The 14,638-nt window shown below is 37.8% G+C and overlaps 1 protein-coding gene across 2 annotated transcripts in view; it reads right to left on the bottom strand.

Moving 5' to 3' along the window:
• Positions 1-14,638, bottom strand: part of MAP2K4 (mitogen-activated protein kinase kinase 4) — a 124,434-nt gene that overhangs the window by 55,836 nt on the left and 53,960 nt on the right. For both annotated transcript variants that reach the window (XM_012653952.1, XM_012653953.1), the window contains one exon: positions 5,005-5,179. In XM_012653952.1, coding sequence (XP_012509406.1) covers positions 5,005-5,179 — 175 coding nt within the window. The remainder of the gene's footprint in view (positions 1-5,004; positions 5,180-14,638) is intronic.

Here is a 14,638-nt window from a genome sequence, read left to right as displayed (position 1 = left end):
ACACTTAAAATCAAAAGATGAAAAGAACGAAAAATACTTTGATACAGTTGTGATAATGATATTTTGAAAATGTGTCCAGTTCCTGTGATCTGCAAACACCAATACTGCTATGCCATAAACATATTCTTGTTCATTAAACGTTCCTTGCTAAAGACTCCCTCTAAGGTTAGCATCTATGAATAAAATATGAAGGAGAGTCCACTGCCAGTCAACAACTGACTTCAGATCAACCTAAGTCAGTGATATATGGGATAGGAGAGCGGGATCACACTCAGATCCCAGGGCGTCACCACTATTCTGATCCTTACAAACAAATATGCTGCTTTCCCAGCAAAATGTCCAAAATTCAGCTCTAACACAAAGCTGGAAAACCCTAAAAACCACTGCAGCACATCAATATGCGATCACCTTCCACGGCGCCACAGGAAATCTTAGGCATTCTTATCTTCCTAACTTGCAGAACAAAGATTCTATCTATTCCACAGATGTAGCAAGACTCATCCCTGGTGCCTAAGTTCATCCTTAGCTGCTAGAGTCTTCTAACTCGATCACACATAAAAATGCCCATTACATCTCACAATGCCATCACTAACAAGGTCAAAGCAGATGGCAACATTAGCCAAAACAAACAGTAAAAAAAAAGCAAGGTATCTAGAATTCTTATCACAGATAAAAAATTTCCTTGTATGTCAAAAAAGTAACAAATAGTACTCGCTAAGTCAGTTGTTTGTTTACAAACACACATATACTTTTACTATGGCCAGAAGGATCTTAATTGTAAAATCTCAATTACAAAATCATCCAAGTCTTTTAAAATCAATTTAATGAACTCCCAGTTGTATCTTGGCCTAATTAATTGATTAATTAATTGCAATACCTCCCATTCTTCTCACTGGGGGATACTGAGGCCCAATTAATTAATTTCTTTTACATTACCTTCTGTTATGCACAATTAGAGAACTTGGGATATCAGTTCGAAAAGAATAGGTTATGTTACATCATAGGAAGAGCTGCCCTGAGGGCATAGTTAATGAAACAACCTTGATATGCTTTGATAAGAGTGGTATCATCTTCTTCCTCTTTATTAACTACATCATCCACATTTAAAGAACACAATGTCAATATTAACATTGAAATTTTGAAGGACCTAAAGATCATAAATAACAGATCATCACTCCAGTACCCACGACAATAAAGTGAGACAACAATAGAAACCTAATATATAACCAATTTCAGAGGTATGGCCATAAGACAACAAAGAATGATAGAAAATACGCAGGAAATATATCAAATATATCAAATATGACCTCCATGCAGAGTGAGGTGTGACAAGACAGGTTTTTCTCCCAGTAACTATGTAAGATGGGAAATAGTCCGATATCGCAATTCATTTTGGTCAACCAAGTGTTGGTAGGTTTCAAAAACTAGATATCCAGAATGTTCAGAAACATATAATGGTTGATTAAAATTCACCTAGAATAATCACCACTTCCAAACTGTCCTACTTAGACCCCTATAGTTTCCTCAGAACTGGTACCCTGTGGGCTTCCAATATGGCTGTAGACAGGGTCTCTACTTCCTATTCCCTACATCAACCAGAATAATACTGATTTTGTCTATTTTTTATTGGGTTCCACATAAAATTCTGTTAACATAAAGAACTCACAGTCTGAAAACCACTAACTTGGACCAACAACAAAAGAAGCATACAGAGTTCCAACCCCACCTACGCAAGGGACCGGAGTTCAAGGCTGATTAGAGGGCAGCCCTGCCACATCCCTGGTATCAGCCCATTTCCACAAGTTCTCCACTTTACACTTTTCATGTGCAACACCACAGCTTTTAAGCAATATTAGGAAGCATAAAATAATATGACTAAGTCAACTGCAGATATCTAAGTAAGTCACATGATCTGGCCAATCAAACAGGAACATAAGATACTAGAATCCAGTCTCAATTTTAAACAACATAGTCATGACTTCTGCATCCCACAAGTTGATTTGGATAATCAAATAGGATCACTGTGGCCTTTCAAAACTGAATAAAACTGCCTAACGAAGCACTCTATAATATCAAAAAGGAGTTTTCAATTTAAGGCCATCCCTGTCAAGTATCATTCTAGCATTTTCAGAACAATATGCAAGACCAATGTTTAACCCCTAAAATGAACCTCCTTCTCCCATCATCATCTTAGTCACCACAGAAATCATTCAGTAACGGAACTTTGGACAGAACCGGCATGGTCCCTACAGTGGTGGTAAAATAAGCCAAGCCATACTCTTCTGACCCCTAACTTTCCATACTTGCTTTACCATCTGCACCACGGAGACCTACCCAATCAGCAGATGAAAGCCCCACACTGCTCAGGGAAGGGCTGAGCTGCAAGCTGCTGATATTGTCAGTGGAGGGCTCTAGTCCTTCCAACTAAGCAGGGTTAACCTAGGTCTCAATTCCAGGTCAAGGACACTGAAGTCAAAAGAAAAATACCATGGAAAGTTAGAATGCAGGAATCAAGATCAGGTTACCAGGCCAGGATCAGGAACGCTTAAATCAATCCAACAGAAGAGTTGAAAAAGTAGAGTTGAGGATCAATGGAACAAGTTAGGCAGATCACCAAAAGGAGAAAACACCTGAAACCCTTACATACAAGGCCACATTACTAACTCAGTCTGGCCTAAGCACCTAAACCTTAAACAACTGAAAAGTCATAATGATCAACATGACATCCTATCCCCACCTACCTGCTCAGTATTATTTAATTCCCACAAGATGGCAACTTTACTGCAGCATTAACCCTTCAGATAACAATCCAGATTACACTGCCTGCCATCTTTTATGAGAGCAACTTCATTGCCTTATGTTCCCTCTCATTTTCATTCTTTCTTTTCTACTCTCCTCTTTTTCTCACATAGCCTATAAACATGAAAAGGGCATGCATAATTTCAAGAAGTCAATCTGGACATGAGTCTGTACTAAAACAAAAGGGAAGCTGGTACTCTAAGCATGCAGGATTTACACTGCAAGCAGGGTTAGGAGGAGGACAAATTGTCAAACACTGGAGGCTCACAGTCATTCTTCTCTGTTAGCAATCTGTGTAATTCCACTCAATGTCAGCCCACGGGTCTGAACTGTGATACTTCATCTACTCTAACTCTTTTCTCCTATGTCCCTAGATTTGCTTGGACATCCTGATTCGGATCACCTGGTCCCCAACAATGCTGTAAGCATTACATAACTTGAAATATTATCAAATTAATCACTGAGAAAACTTTTTTAAATGTCAAAATGAAGTAACTTCTTTACCTTTAAAACCTTTTAACCATGACTAGAGTTGACCCTTATTACTAAAATGGTTTATGATATCGATCAACATAGTTGAAGCACACATAGCACAAACTGAAAAAAGCAGGAAATAATTTTTTTAAGGTACTTTTCCTAGTGCCTGGGAGAAGAGTTTAGAACTTCAGGTATATAGGAAAGCATTCCCTTAAGACCCAGCTGACTAAAACCGGATGTCACACACAGATAGCACATAAGGGCAATGACACATTCATCCAAGAGAGTTTAAATAAAATGACTCTCTTTCTACTTATACTGCAGTGGCACATAGTAAGAATAGAGAAATCATTTCACATTCCAAGAAAACAGTATTTTATCTTAACATATAATCCAGAGCACAGGTCTTAGCCTGTGCGTTTTTAGAGGTTTACAGATTGTATGCAAAATTTTGCATATGTACACATCTTCCTAGGAAAAGTCTATAGTTCTAACCACATTGTAAAAATATGGTCAAAAACAAGGTTCAGAATCTATGGAAAGAATCATAAAAATTTTCCCCACCACTAATTTAACATTACTTTCATATGGCCCAGGGAAGAGAAATGCTCAACAATGGAGACTACAATAGTTACAGTGAGATACGGCTCACAACAGACGTCTACACAGAAAGCATTTTATAATAATGATATAAATCTGTTCCCAAATGTCAAATAAAAAACTGAGGTCCCTTCTCTCATAAAGCCACTTTGACCAACTCTTAAGATAGGAGATTAACAGGAAAATGATTAGCTTAGACTGTGTGCAAATCCACTTTCAATTCTTTAAACTAGAACATTGTTCCCGTAGGAATTTTTTGTGTTCAGTGAGGGTATGGCCATTATCTAGCTTTTTTCTTTTTAAATTGTCTTCCCCTCCCTCACTGCTGACTTTCCTGAAATATCTTACACAGAGCAAATATCTGTCAAACATCCGAACAAACAGATGAATAAATTACGATTACACAGACCCTCTGGGGTCAAATGGAAACCACCAGTTCATCACAGGTACCAACCAACATAAGTTTGCATGTCTACTGGCCAAATCACCATTTCTGGTCTTTTTTTTTTTTTTTAATAAACATATTAAGTGGCATGACACTCACAATAAGGACAGAATGTGACATTATCACAAGGTATGCATTTCAATACAACTTTAAAACCAGGGAACAGGGCAGTACTGAGTAGAGATGAAATAAACAAACAGAAGCCCAGCTGGTCAGGACCGAGTAAGGTTGAGGTTAGTGGCAACAGCATGTGTGTGGTTTCCAGGAAACCTTCAGTAAGACTGCTGTTAGCCCTAGCCCCGCACCTTGCCCAACCCAGTGTGCTGCCTCTTCTTTCAGCTCCCGCCTGGCTCAGTGCAGCACTGCCCTGCTCCCAGGGGTGCAGCCGCCCAGCCTGAACTCACCTTGGCAGTAGAAGCGCCTGAAGTTTAAAACATATTAATGCATCATGCCAAAAATGCAATGAACATGCACACTTCATACACTCGTGTTCCCAGGGAGATAGAAAATGTGCCGCTGATAAGACAATCTCTACACAAAACACCTTCAAAGAAGTCAAAGAAATAATTTTTCAAACATCTACATTTACCACAAAAGAAAGAACAGAACAATAGTGGTATTACTGCACCACAAAATTTCACCTAATGGATTAAAGTACCAAAAATAATCATGGCATCACCTACTTTAACTGCCATTATTTGCCCACTTGGTTTGTGGACCATTTTGTTGACAGAACCATAAGCTCCTCGTCCAATTTCTCCAAGGTCTTTCAAGTCCTCTGCAGTGAAATCCCAGTGTTGTTCAGGGGAGATCTTCAGTTTTCCTGATGACTCAATGCTGTGTGTTCTCAGTCTCTCTCTGTTAAAATATTGGGAAGCAATTTTTCCACATTTTAAAGAGGTTTTAACTTTTTTCTTTTAGCTAGCACTGATTAATGTGTGGGAAGATTTTACTCATGATTTACTAAAACAGTCTGACCTCCAGGTTTTTGGAGTTTTTTGTATGTGTCATCTTGTTTTCTTACATACCAAATTAAGAAAGACCTAAATTTAGGTAGTAAGTAGACATAGCTTCAATGGGATTCATAAAACCAAATTACCATTTACTGATGAAACTAATTCTGCAAATCAGTTTTCATTCCCAAATACAAGATCTTGTTCAAATTTTGCAAAACTGTATTATCAAGTGAGAATTCCAAGAGCTGCAAGCCTCATTTCCAAAAAGTTCTTATCCTATCTTTATCCAACATTAATTATTCCAGAGCCTCAATCTTTAGTTAGTACAGCCATTCCCAAAGTTTGCTACACCTGTGAATCCCAATGCTCGGGTATCATCCCATAGCAATTAAATCAGAATACCTGGAGATGGGAGTCAGAAGATAGTATTTTTAAAGATCCCCAGGTGATTCCAGTAATGTTTGGGAACTAATGCCTTAGGATATGGTCCTGTTCTTGTTAATACCATGCCGAGGTGTGGGAAGAGTTAAGTGAATAGCTAGCTGACTCTGAGAGGAACAGCCATGTGCTATTCAAACTGAACCTTTCAGCCCTTGCTCAATAGATAGGGGTGGGGGTGTGAAAAATGAGTGACTAGTGGACAGAAGAGCTCACTCATTACATATTTCCATTACATAAAAAATCACCTCCAAAATCCCAACCTGGAGATCAAAGTATTAACTTCTAACCATGCTTTGTAAAAAAGCAAATCCAATGAAAAATGTAAAATCAGTTTCTCTCTCACTCTCTTTCTCACTCACACACAAACCCCCATGTGTAGGAATGAAACTATATCAACCTAGAGTGCAACATACATGAAGAGAAAGATTCCACTGAATATCAAGTACATTTTCCAATTTCATACTAAATGATCAGAATCTCTTTTAAACTCTGATCTCATGATATCAACAAGGAAAGTTTACATACTTGGTCATTCATTTTTCTTCTTCCAAAATCTAGGAATGTTTTCTCCATTTAGTAAAATTGTTCTCTGTAGCTACTTTTAAGGTCCTCAAAATACTTAGAATTTTAAAATCTTTCCCCCAGAATAATCATATATATTAATAAACAAGATTAAAGGTTACAGTTCAAAGATTAATACACTCTGTCTAGATAACAACTTAGTAAACCAACATTCCAAATAACAGATTTCCAAATCATAACTCATAACATCAGCTTTCATTCACACAGTGCTTTTCAGTTCAAAATCCTTTCACTCATATTATTTGGCATTCTAGCATCCGGAATCACAAGAACCCCAGAAATCAGTGGCATAAGTGACCATTTAGGTATAAGTGAAGCCAGAACTGACCTTTTAAGATGGAAATCAGGTCTAGGCAAGAATAGAGAAATTTTCCCAGTAATCTTTTTCATGAAGTAGATAGATTAAGCCAGGAAACATTCTAACATAAAGAAGCTCCAAGTATAATTATTACTGTTCTCTGATCACTGGCAAGTAAATACCGTCTCAATGGCTCAGTTTAATCACTAGTAAAACAGACAGCACCAGCCTACTGCTGAGGGTAGCTGGGAAAAGTTAATTAAAATTACTTGTAAACTGGAAGCAACATTTAAAAAGTATTCACTAGTTTAAGGGCTGTAGCAGACAGGCTCCAAGAGGTCCCTAAGATCCCCACCTTCCTGGCACTAACCCTTTTGTGTAAGCTCCTCTCTTTGAGTGTCGGTGGGACCTGTGACTTGTTTCTAACCAACAGAATACAGTAAAGGTGATGCAGTATCACTCTTATGATTACATTATATGACACTTCTTACTAGCATTCTTGAGAATGCAAATGAAAGGAATGATGTTACTATATAAAATCACAGAATAATAAGTTACAATATTATCTCTTTTACGTTAAAGATCAAATTTTAGTATTATAGAATATCTCTGCTAATAGTTTAGCTGACTGTAGTCTCTTGTATGGTTTCGGGATAAAGTCCTTTTTTTCTTTTTGAAAGTGAACCAGTTGAAAACTAATAGATGTGGGGTATCTTCTTCAGTTAATGAAAATGTCCAAAAATTGAATATGGTGTCAGATACACAACTCTGTGAATATACTAAAAGCAACTGAACTGTACACTTTTAATGTGTGAATTGCAGAGTATGTGAATTATACCTCAGTGAAGTTGTTAAAAGAAAAAGGTGAACAGGACAATGTGATTACTACCTAGAGTTCTAAGTTTTTCATTTAGACAGAAAAAGAGTTGTAAAAACCATGGAAAAACTTTCCATGGTTATGACAACACAAAGGCATGTTCATTCAATCATTATTAATACTGGGCTGGCAATTTTTCCAGTAAAACTGAGTCAATTTCACAGCTATTGTTTTAACAGTTAGTCCAACCATGATGGCTTCAAAGGAGGACTGTACATAAATACAGCACTGGGCTGACTAAATCTGCAAGCCTGACCTGAACCTTACCATTGAACTTTAGGCAGTCAATCATTTCTGTCCTGAACTACAAAAGAGGTCTAGGAAAGAATGTGAACAATAGAAAACACAGCCATTGAGAAGATAGGTGAAAAGTAAAAATCAGTAAAGACGTAAAGTTGCCCTTATTTGTTAAGTATTTACCTATAGTTATAGTCTTAAAAAAAAAGTTCCCTGACTGCCCCTTGGGATAGACTTTCTTGAGAACATAATTCCTAAATATCCCTCATCTTTCCCTTTATAATTTTCTAGGCATAATTTTCAACAGGTCACTCTTGCATGCTTTATGTACACTCCATAGGGTTCCAACTCCAAGCTCCCAATTACCAACCTGGGAAACCTAGGCAAGAGCCCCTGTGGCAGTAACTACTAGCTGTCACCCAATATCCACTCTTCCCTTCATCCTTCCTAATGAGATCCTCCTTTATTTGGAGCTGCAATGCACCCAGCTAAAAGGCTACACTTCCCAATTCTATGAACATCTCAAAATTCTATGTTAAAGCCCTAACTCCCAATGTGACTGCATTGAAGATAGGGTATATAAGGAGATAATTAAAGTTAGATGAATGTAATGAAAGGTGGGTCCTTAATCCACTAGGATTAGTGTCCTTGTAAGAGGCAACAGAGAGCTCACTCTCTTCTCAGGCACATGAAGAAGAGGCCATATGAGACACAGGGAGATGGTGGCTGCCTGCAAGCCAAGGAAAGAGGCTTCAGTCTGAAATCTGCTTGGCCCGCACCTTGATCGTGGATTTCCCAGCCTCCAGAACTCTGAGAAATAAATTTCAGTTGTTTAAGATACACAGTATGTGGTAACTTTTTATGGCAGCTTGAGCTAAGATGCCAACATTCCTTGCAGTTAGAGTTGGCAAATATGAACACAGCACTTAAAAGAAGCTGACTCAGCTGGAAAGAAGGTCCATTTTCTTTTCCCTCATTCTCCTCCTTGTTGCCTGGAATGTAGGTAATGACTGTAACTCCAGGTAATGACTATAATTCCTCAGTGCCCTTTGGAATGGAAACAATATCCTGAGAATGATGGAGCAGAAAATAAAATCACTGTAGACTCTGATGACAATGCAGCCACTACCAACATTAACCTGTCTATCTCCAGACTTATATACAGAAAAGGGAGATAAACTATCTGGTTGAAGCCATTATTTGTTCTTGTCCTAGTAGTTGTTTATATGCAAACAAACTTACTTTCAAATAATATGGGCCCTAGCACTCTTTTATTTCCCAGTGATTCCAAAAGGAGGTAGTGTCCCCACCCCAGCATCTGAAGTGGGGATAAGAGGACTGGGCAGCAGTTTCGTCATCACAATCACTGGGAAGTACAATTAGCATCTAGTGGCTGGAGGCCAAGGATGCTAAATGTCTTAAAATCCACAGGCCAGTTCCAGACAATAGGCCAAAACCACTTTCTTAAATAGAATCCTTAACTCTGGTGCCCCTGACTTCTCAGAACCCTACGATCCCACATCTAATAATTCTTGGTTCTCAGAGATTCAGCAATTCCATATTCTAGAGAAAACGCTCTAAGAAAAACTGACACAGATGCTTTGGGCATTCAACAGAAATGAAGTACATATGTTTGTAAATGTAACTTTTGCAGAACACGGAACATTATAGGTAGACTATTTAATACAGGGTTTGAATCCATATAATACAAGCCTCATTCAATGTACAGAAATTATATATTCTTTTGTTTTGTTTTTGACACAGGGTCTCACTCTGTTGGCCAGGCTAGAGTGCAGTGGCATCATCATAGCTCACTGCAACCTTAAACTCCTGGGCTCAAGTGATGCCCCTGCCTCAGTCTTCTGAGTAGCTGGGACTATAGGTGTGTGCCACCATGCCCGGCTAATTTTTCTATTTTTTGTAGAGATGGGGGTCTCGCTCTTGCTCGGGCTGGTCTCAAACTCCTGGCCTCAAGCAATCCTCCCGCCTCGGCCTCCCAAAGTGCTAGGATTATAGGCGTGAGCAACCGCACTCAGCCCAAAAATTATATTTTAAAATCAAGGACATATCTTGTTACATGAAAATCTGAAAACTGTCATTTTTGAGCCTACATATTTACATTGAAGTCCCTTCTGGTTACTTTCTTTGATTAATTTATCCTCTTATAGAAATGACCAATGTGTCCATTTACTATTTAATACTGAATCAATGTTACTGTGTTTTAGTTGTCATCCTTTCATTGACCTAATCTATAAATTTCTGAAAACGTACAGATTCCAAAAAACTAAAGAACTGTGACATAATGTTCCAAAACAGTAATCAGACTGGGCATTGAGAAAAGACATGTTTCTATCCAATGTGTCTAATAAAGCTGTCTGGGGCTTTGTATATAGGCAGACAGCTTTGTTTTTTAGAGAAATACAGTTGCATAGCCAAGGAGGTTACTTTGGACAGCTGTAGCCACACCCTCCACCTTCACCCACACCCTCTACTAAATACAGTGTGTTTGTTATGCAAATTCAGCAGCAGAAATACCTGAATCTCTTTTTCCAACTGGATTACCCAATCTCAAATCCTTCCTAAAGCTACACAGGTAGAAGATAAATAAAAAGGGAAAAAAATCATAAGCCAGAAAAAAAACCACTATTAACAATTTAGTGTATATATTCTTTTGTATTTTCCTATACCATTAGAATAGGTTATGAAAATGGTGTACCTATTGCTTTAGAGATTTCATTTAATATATTTTAATGCAGTAGTTGCTAAATAATCCATATCATTACTATAATGGCTGCATAGCAAGTCTGTACTGATTTAGCAGCACCAGCAGAGTATCCACTATATCTATTCAACAGCACCCTTTTTCCTCATGCCAATTTGAAAGGTGATAAGGGTTAGATCATTCTTTTCAATTGCGTTTTAGAGTAGAACATTTTTTCGCTATTTGGTGAATAAGTATTTCTTTTATTATTATGAACTGCCTGAGATAGTACCCCTGAGCCCTCCTGGTCTAGGTGTTTCTTTGTTTTGTTGTTGCTGCTTTGACTATCAAGTTCTTTACCTATTAACACCATCAATCACTGTCCAGCATTGCAAATATTTTCCCAATTTGTTGTTTACCTGCCCCCCCTGCCCTTTATGAATGCACATATGTAAAAAATTCAGTAATTTGTATGCTTTCAAATCAGTAATTCCCACCACATTCTTTTCTTTCGCTGTCATGAAGTATTTATGTTCATGACTGCAGGCAATAGGCAATATGGATTTCATTCTACCACTGCATTTTCAGGTTCCTAGTAATGACTTTTCCTCATCTGTCACCCTTTTCAGTAAGCCTGTTGTCTATACATCTGCATATATCAATCAGTGAGACCTTCTAACTAACCCCTTTTTATAAATGCCATGATTTCTTCCATTCTATTAAGAATATCAGTCATTACTATAAAAAAAAAAAACAAACCCACTTTGGATCCTTCGTAATATCTCTTACAGAGGTGCTCTTTCTCAAAGTCATCAAGATACTGTTCCCTCGTTCTATGATTCCTGTTCCCATCTCACAGCGCGTATCAGTGTGGCACCTCCACTTGGCCCACTACTGGGGCCTGATACTCCTGGAGTATCAGGAGACAGACTTACCCTCACACTTGAAACAAATGAAAAAACAGACACAATATATGAGACAATCTTGAAGATGCTGGATAATCAGGCAACAAAGCAGAGCAGGCCTGAGAATCAGGAAATACACAAGGTGAGCCCTATACTCGACCCCAGCTTACTTCATGAAAAGTTGGCAGATCCTGGCAGTACCCTTGTGTTGAGGACATGGATCTAGCCTGGGGAGACCAAGGTAGCTAAAGTTCACAAGGCAGAGTACTGGATAAGAGAGAGCCACACAAAAAGAGAAACCCATACATATGCAGAGGGCCCTCTTTGATCAGTGCATGTTTATGAGAAATCTACACAAGCCTAAGGAAGGAACCACCAAAAGGATAAGAGGGAACAAATACCCAGGCTATCATACAAGGCAGATCCCGTTCCTACCCACTAGAGTGGAAATTTTCCTAACTGGAATCCAACAGGTACTCAGAAGGATTTTATTTTACTAGTGAGGTAAAATTAGTCTCATCTGTCAAAGCTAAAAAGCAAGACCTGAAAGGATCCAAGTAATTTAACCAAAGAACAGAATGCAAAAATATTTATAAAAATAAAAAAAATCCAGCACCCAATAACATCTGGCACATAATCCAAAATCACCAAAGTATGCAAAAGAAGCAGGAAAACATGACCCACAATTAAGATAAAAATCAATCAATTGAAACTGACCCAGAAATAACAGAGATGCTAGAAATAGTAGATGAGAACACAGTGTATTGTTGCATTCCATATGTTCAAGAAACTAAAGGATGGATAGAATATGTTAAATAAAGACATGGAAGACAAAAAAGAAACAAATCAAAATATAAACCATACAAAGCAGGAAGAAATGTGGGGAGTGACAGCATCGCAGGTGTATACATAAGTCAAAACTTAGCAAACTGTACACTCTAAGTATGTGTAGTTTGTTATATGTCAATTACATCTCAATAAATGCAGAGAGAGAAAAAGACAGAAGATTGCCCTTGGGCCCCACTCTGCTTGTGTGAAAGGGATTTGCCTATCACATGTCTATGGTCCAAAGGCAGATTTGAGATATCTAAGGCTCAGTGTGTTATCAATTAGAGCTCCAATGGGAAATTCTCCTATCTCCAATTTCCTTGGTCTCTAATACTATACTCTGAACTAACAAATTTTGTATTTTAGCAAATACAAAAATACCATTCTAAATCCTCACTGAGCAGCATTATACTGTTATTACAATCCTTCCTAACTTACTCCTAATGGCCACGCTTCCCAGATACAATGCATTAGCATCCATTTCTCCTCCCTCATCCCTCCACCCTCAGTTATTTTCTGGTAGTTACCAATGTGGGCAGTGGGAGGAGAGAGCACGAAAGGGGATGAAAATGCCCTGTCTTTGACCCTAGTGCTTCAGGGTAGGCCACCTTTCCCAAAGAAGTCTCTGCTATGAGAGAAACCCTGGCTAAAAATTTTCTTTATTGTGGCTGCATTATTATTAGTAGAGATCTTTATTTTTCAGTGTTTCTTAACACATATTTTAGCAGAATGCTGTTACTCATACATCATTTTGTACCATAAACCTGAAATTGCTTTTACAATGTCAGAACTTTGCTCCTGAAGCAAATTAAGAATCAGTAGTCTTAACTACTTTTCATTCATAATGTGTAGCTGATTTTTAATACTACTGCATGAGTTGTCTTTTGAACCCATAAAAATAAAACATTCTCAAGCTTATTTTTATTATTTTGGGGACATTTATCCAAACAAGTCAATGACAAAAAGGACTTTACAAAAATAAATTTTATTTACAGACACATTTAGGAACACATGTATTTTACATCACACACAGATTTGAAATCTAGAGTATTTCTGAGCACCTTATACTAAATTTTAGCTTGTACACATGCACTATGATCAACCAGCTTAATTTAATCCCAGTCTATGCTATGAAACCTCATTTCATTCTACTTCCTTACAATATTCTTATATATTCATAAGACCAACAGAAAAATCAAAAGGTAAAGTCTAATTGTAGTTGGATTCAAGGGAATTTGAATCTTTCTGTGTAGCTATTTAGGCTTAAACATATAATTCAACATTATGTACTAAATGTATTGAAAAAGGAATAAAAGAAGAAAACATTCATTCCCATGGCTTCCTAATATCTCAATTTAATGTTCAGGATACATACACATAGGCATAGAATAACAGAATTTGATTGGAAGGGAAACACAGACTTCATTCAGTCTTTTCCTTCTAAGAAACTTTCTGAAAAATCCTTGACTGGAATTTGTGATCCTCCTCTGTCCCCATGTATGTTGAAAGCAAGACACACCTACCTAGTCCATGGCAAGCTCCTGTTATACAGTCCCAGGAACACTTTCAAAAAAGTATATTAGGCTAACTTGGTATTGCTTATTCTTAGTGAACCCTAATTTGGATCAACTTCTAACCACTTTTGCTTAATTCTTCTGATGATCATCTCCATAAAGCTTATATGAGAGATTTCATTTTAAAGTGCACAGCAAGGATATAGGCATTAGGCTAGGTTCTCTCAAATTACAGAATAAGGAGGGTTTTCTCTGCAGCTCCAGCATCCACATTGGAATCCCTTGCCCACTATTAATATTTGATCCTTCACCATGTACATGTATCGCTTTCCATTTCAGAATATACTTGAATATGCCAAATGAGACTTATAGGGAATGCAAAGATAGATATCTACCATCACGATTATGGCTTACAAATGTACCAACATAAGAGCAAACATCACAAACCTTCCCTCCTGCCTAGGCCAACAGTTTGTATACTCCCAAGATGTAAAGCTTCCCCAACAAAAGTCAAGTCTTAGGCTCATTGGTCCATACACTGTCACTCCTCTACTCACTTAGTAAGTCTACTTCTTTTGAATCATACATATATTTCCCAGTGCCACCATAACCTAACCATGGGTCTCATCCCTCAAAACTGCGATTCTTATTTTGGTGTCAACTATTTTTCTTTAAAATGCCAAATTCACTTTGTTGTGTTTTTGGGGGTGGAAATTGAGGAGAGAAAGATAGAAGAGACAGGAAGAAAACAATATGAAGCGTAGGGCACTGGTTTTTATCAGTTTCCTGTGAATATTCTAGTACTATCTCAATGTCTATTAATTATGTTTGCATCATAAAAGCTGTCTTCTATGGCTTTAACTATGCCAATATCACCCTGTCCTTGAAAAGTGAGTTTAGTATCTTTTCCAGTAGGTCAACAAGTCTCCTGCAGAGTATATCCTTCATAGGTCTCCAACGGAAACATAACAGGAACTG

The sequence above is a fragment of the Propithecus coquereli genome, unplaced genomic scaffold, assembly GCF_000956105.1.
Source record: "Propithecus coquereli isolate 6110/MARCELLA unplaced genomic scaffold, Pcoq_1.0 Scaffold435, whole genome shotgun sequence".
Classification (NCBI taxonomy): domain Eukaryota; kingdom Metazoa; phylum Chordata; class Mammalia; order Primates; family Indriidae; genus Propithecus; species Propithecus coquereli.
This window is presented reverse-complemented; position numbering and strand designations above follow the sequence as displayed.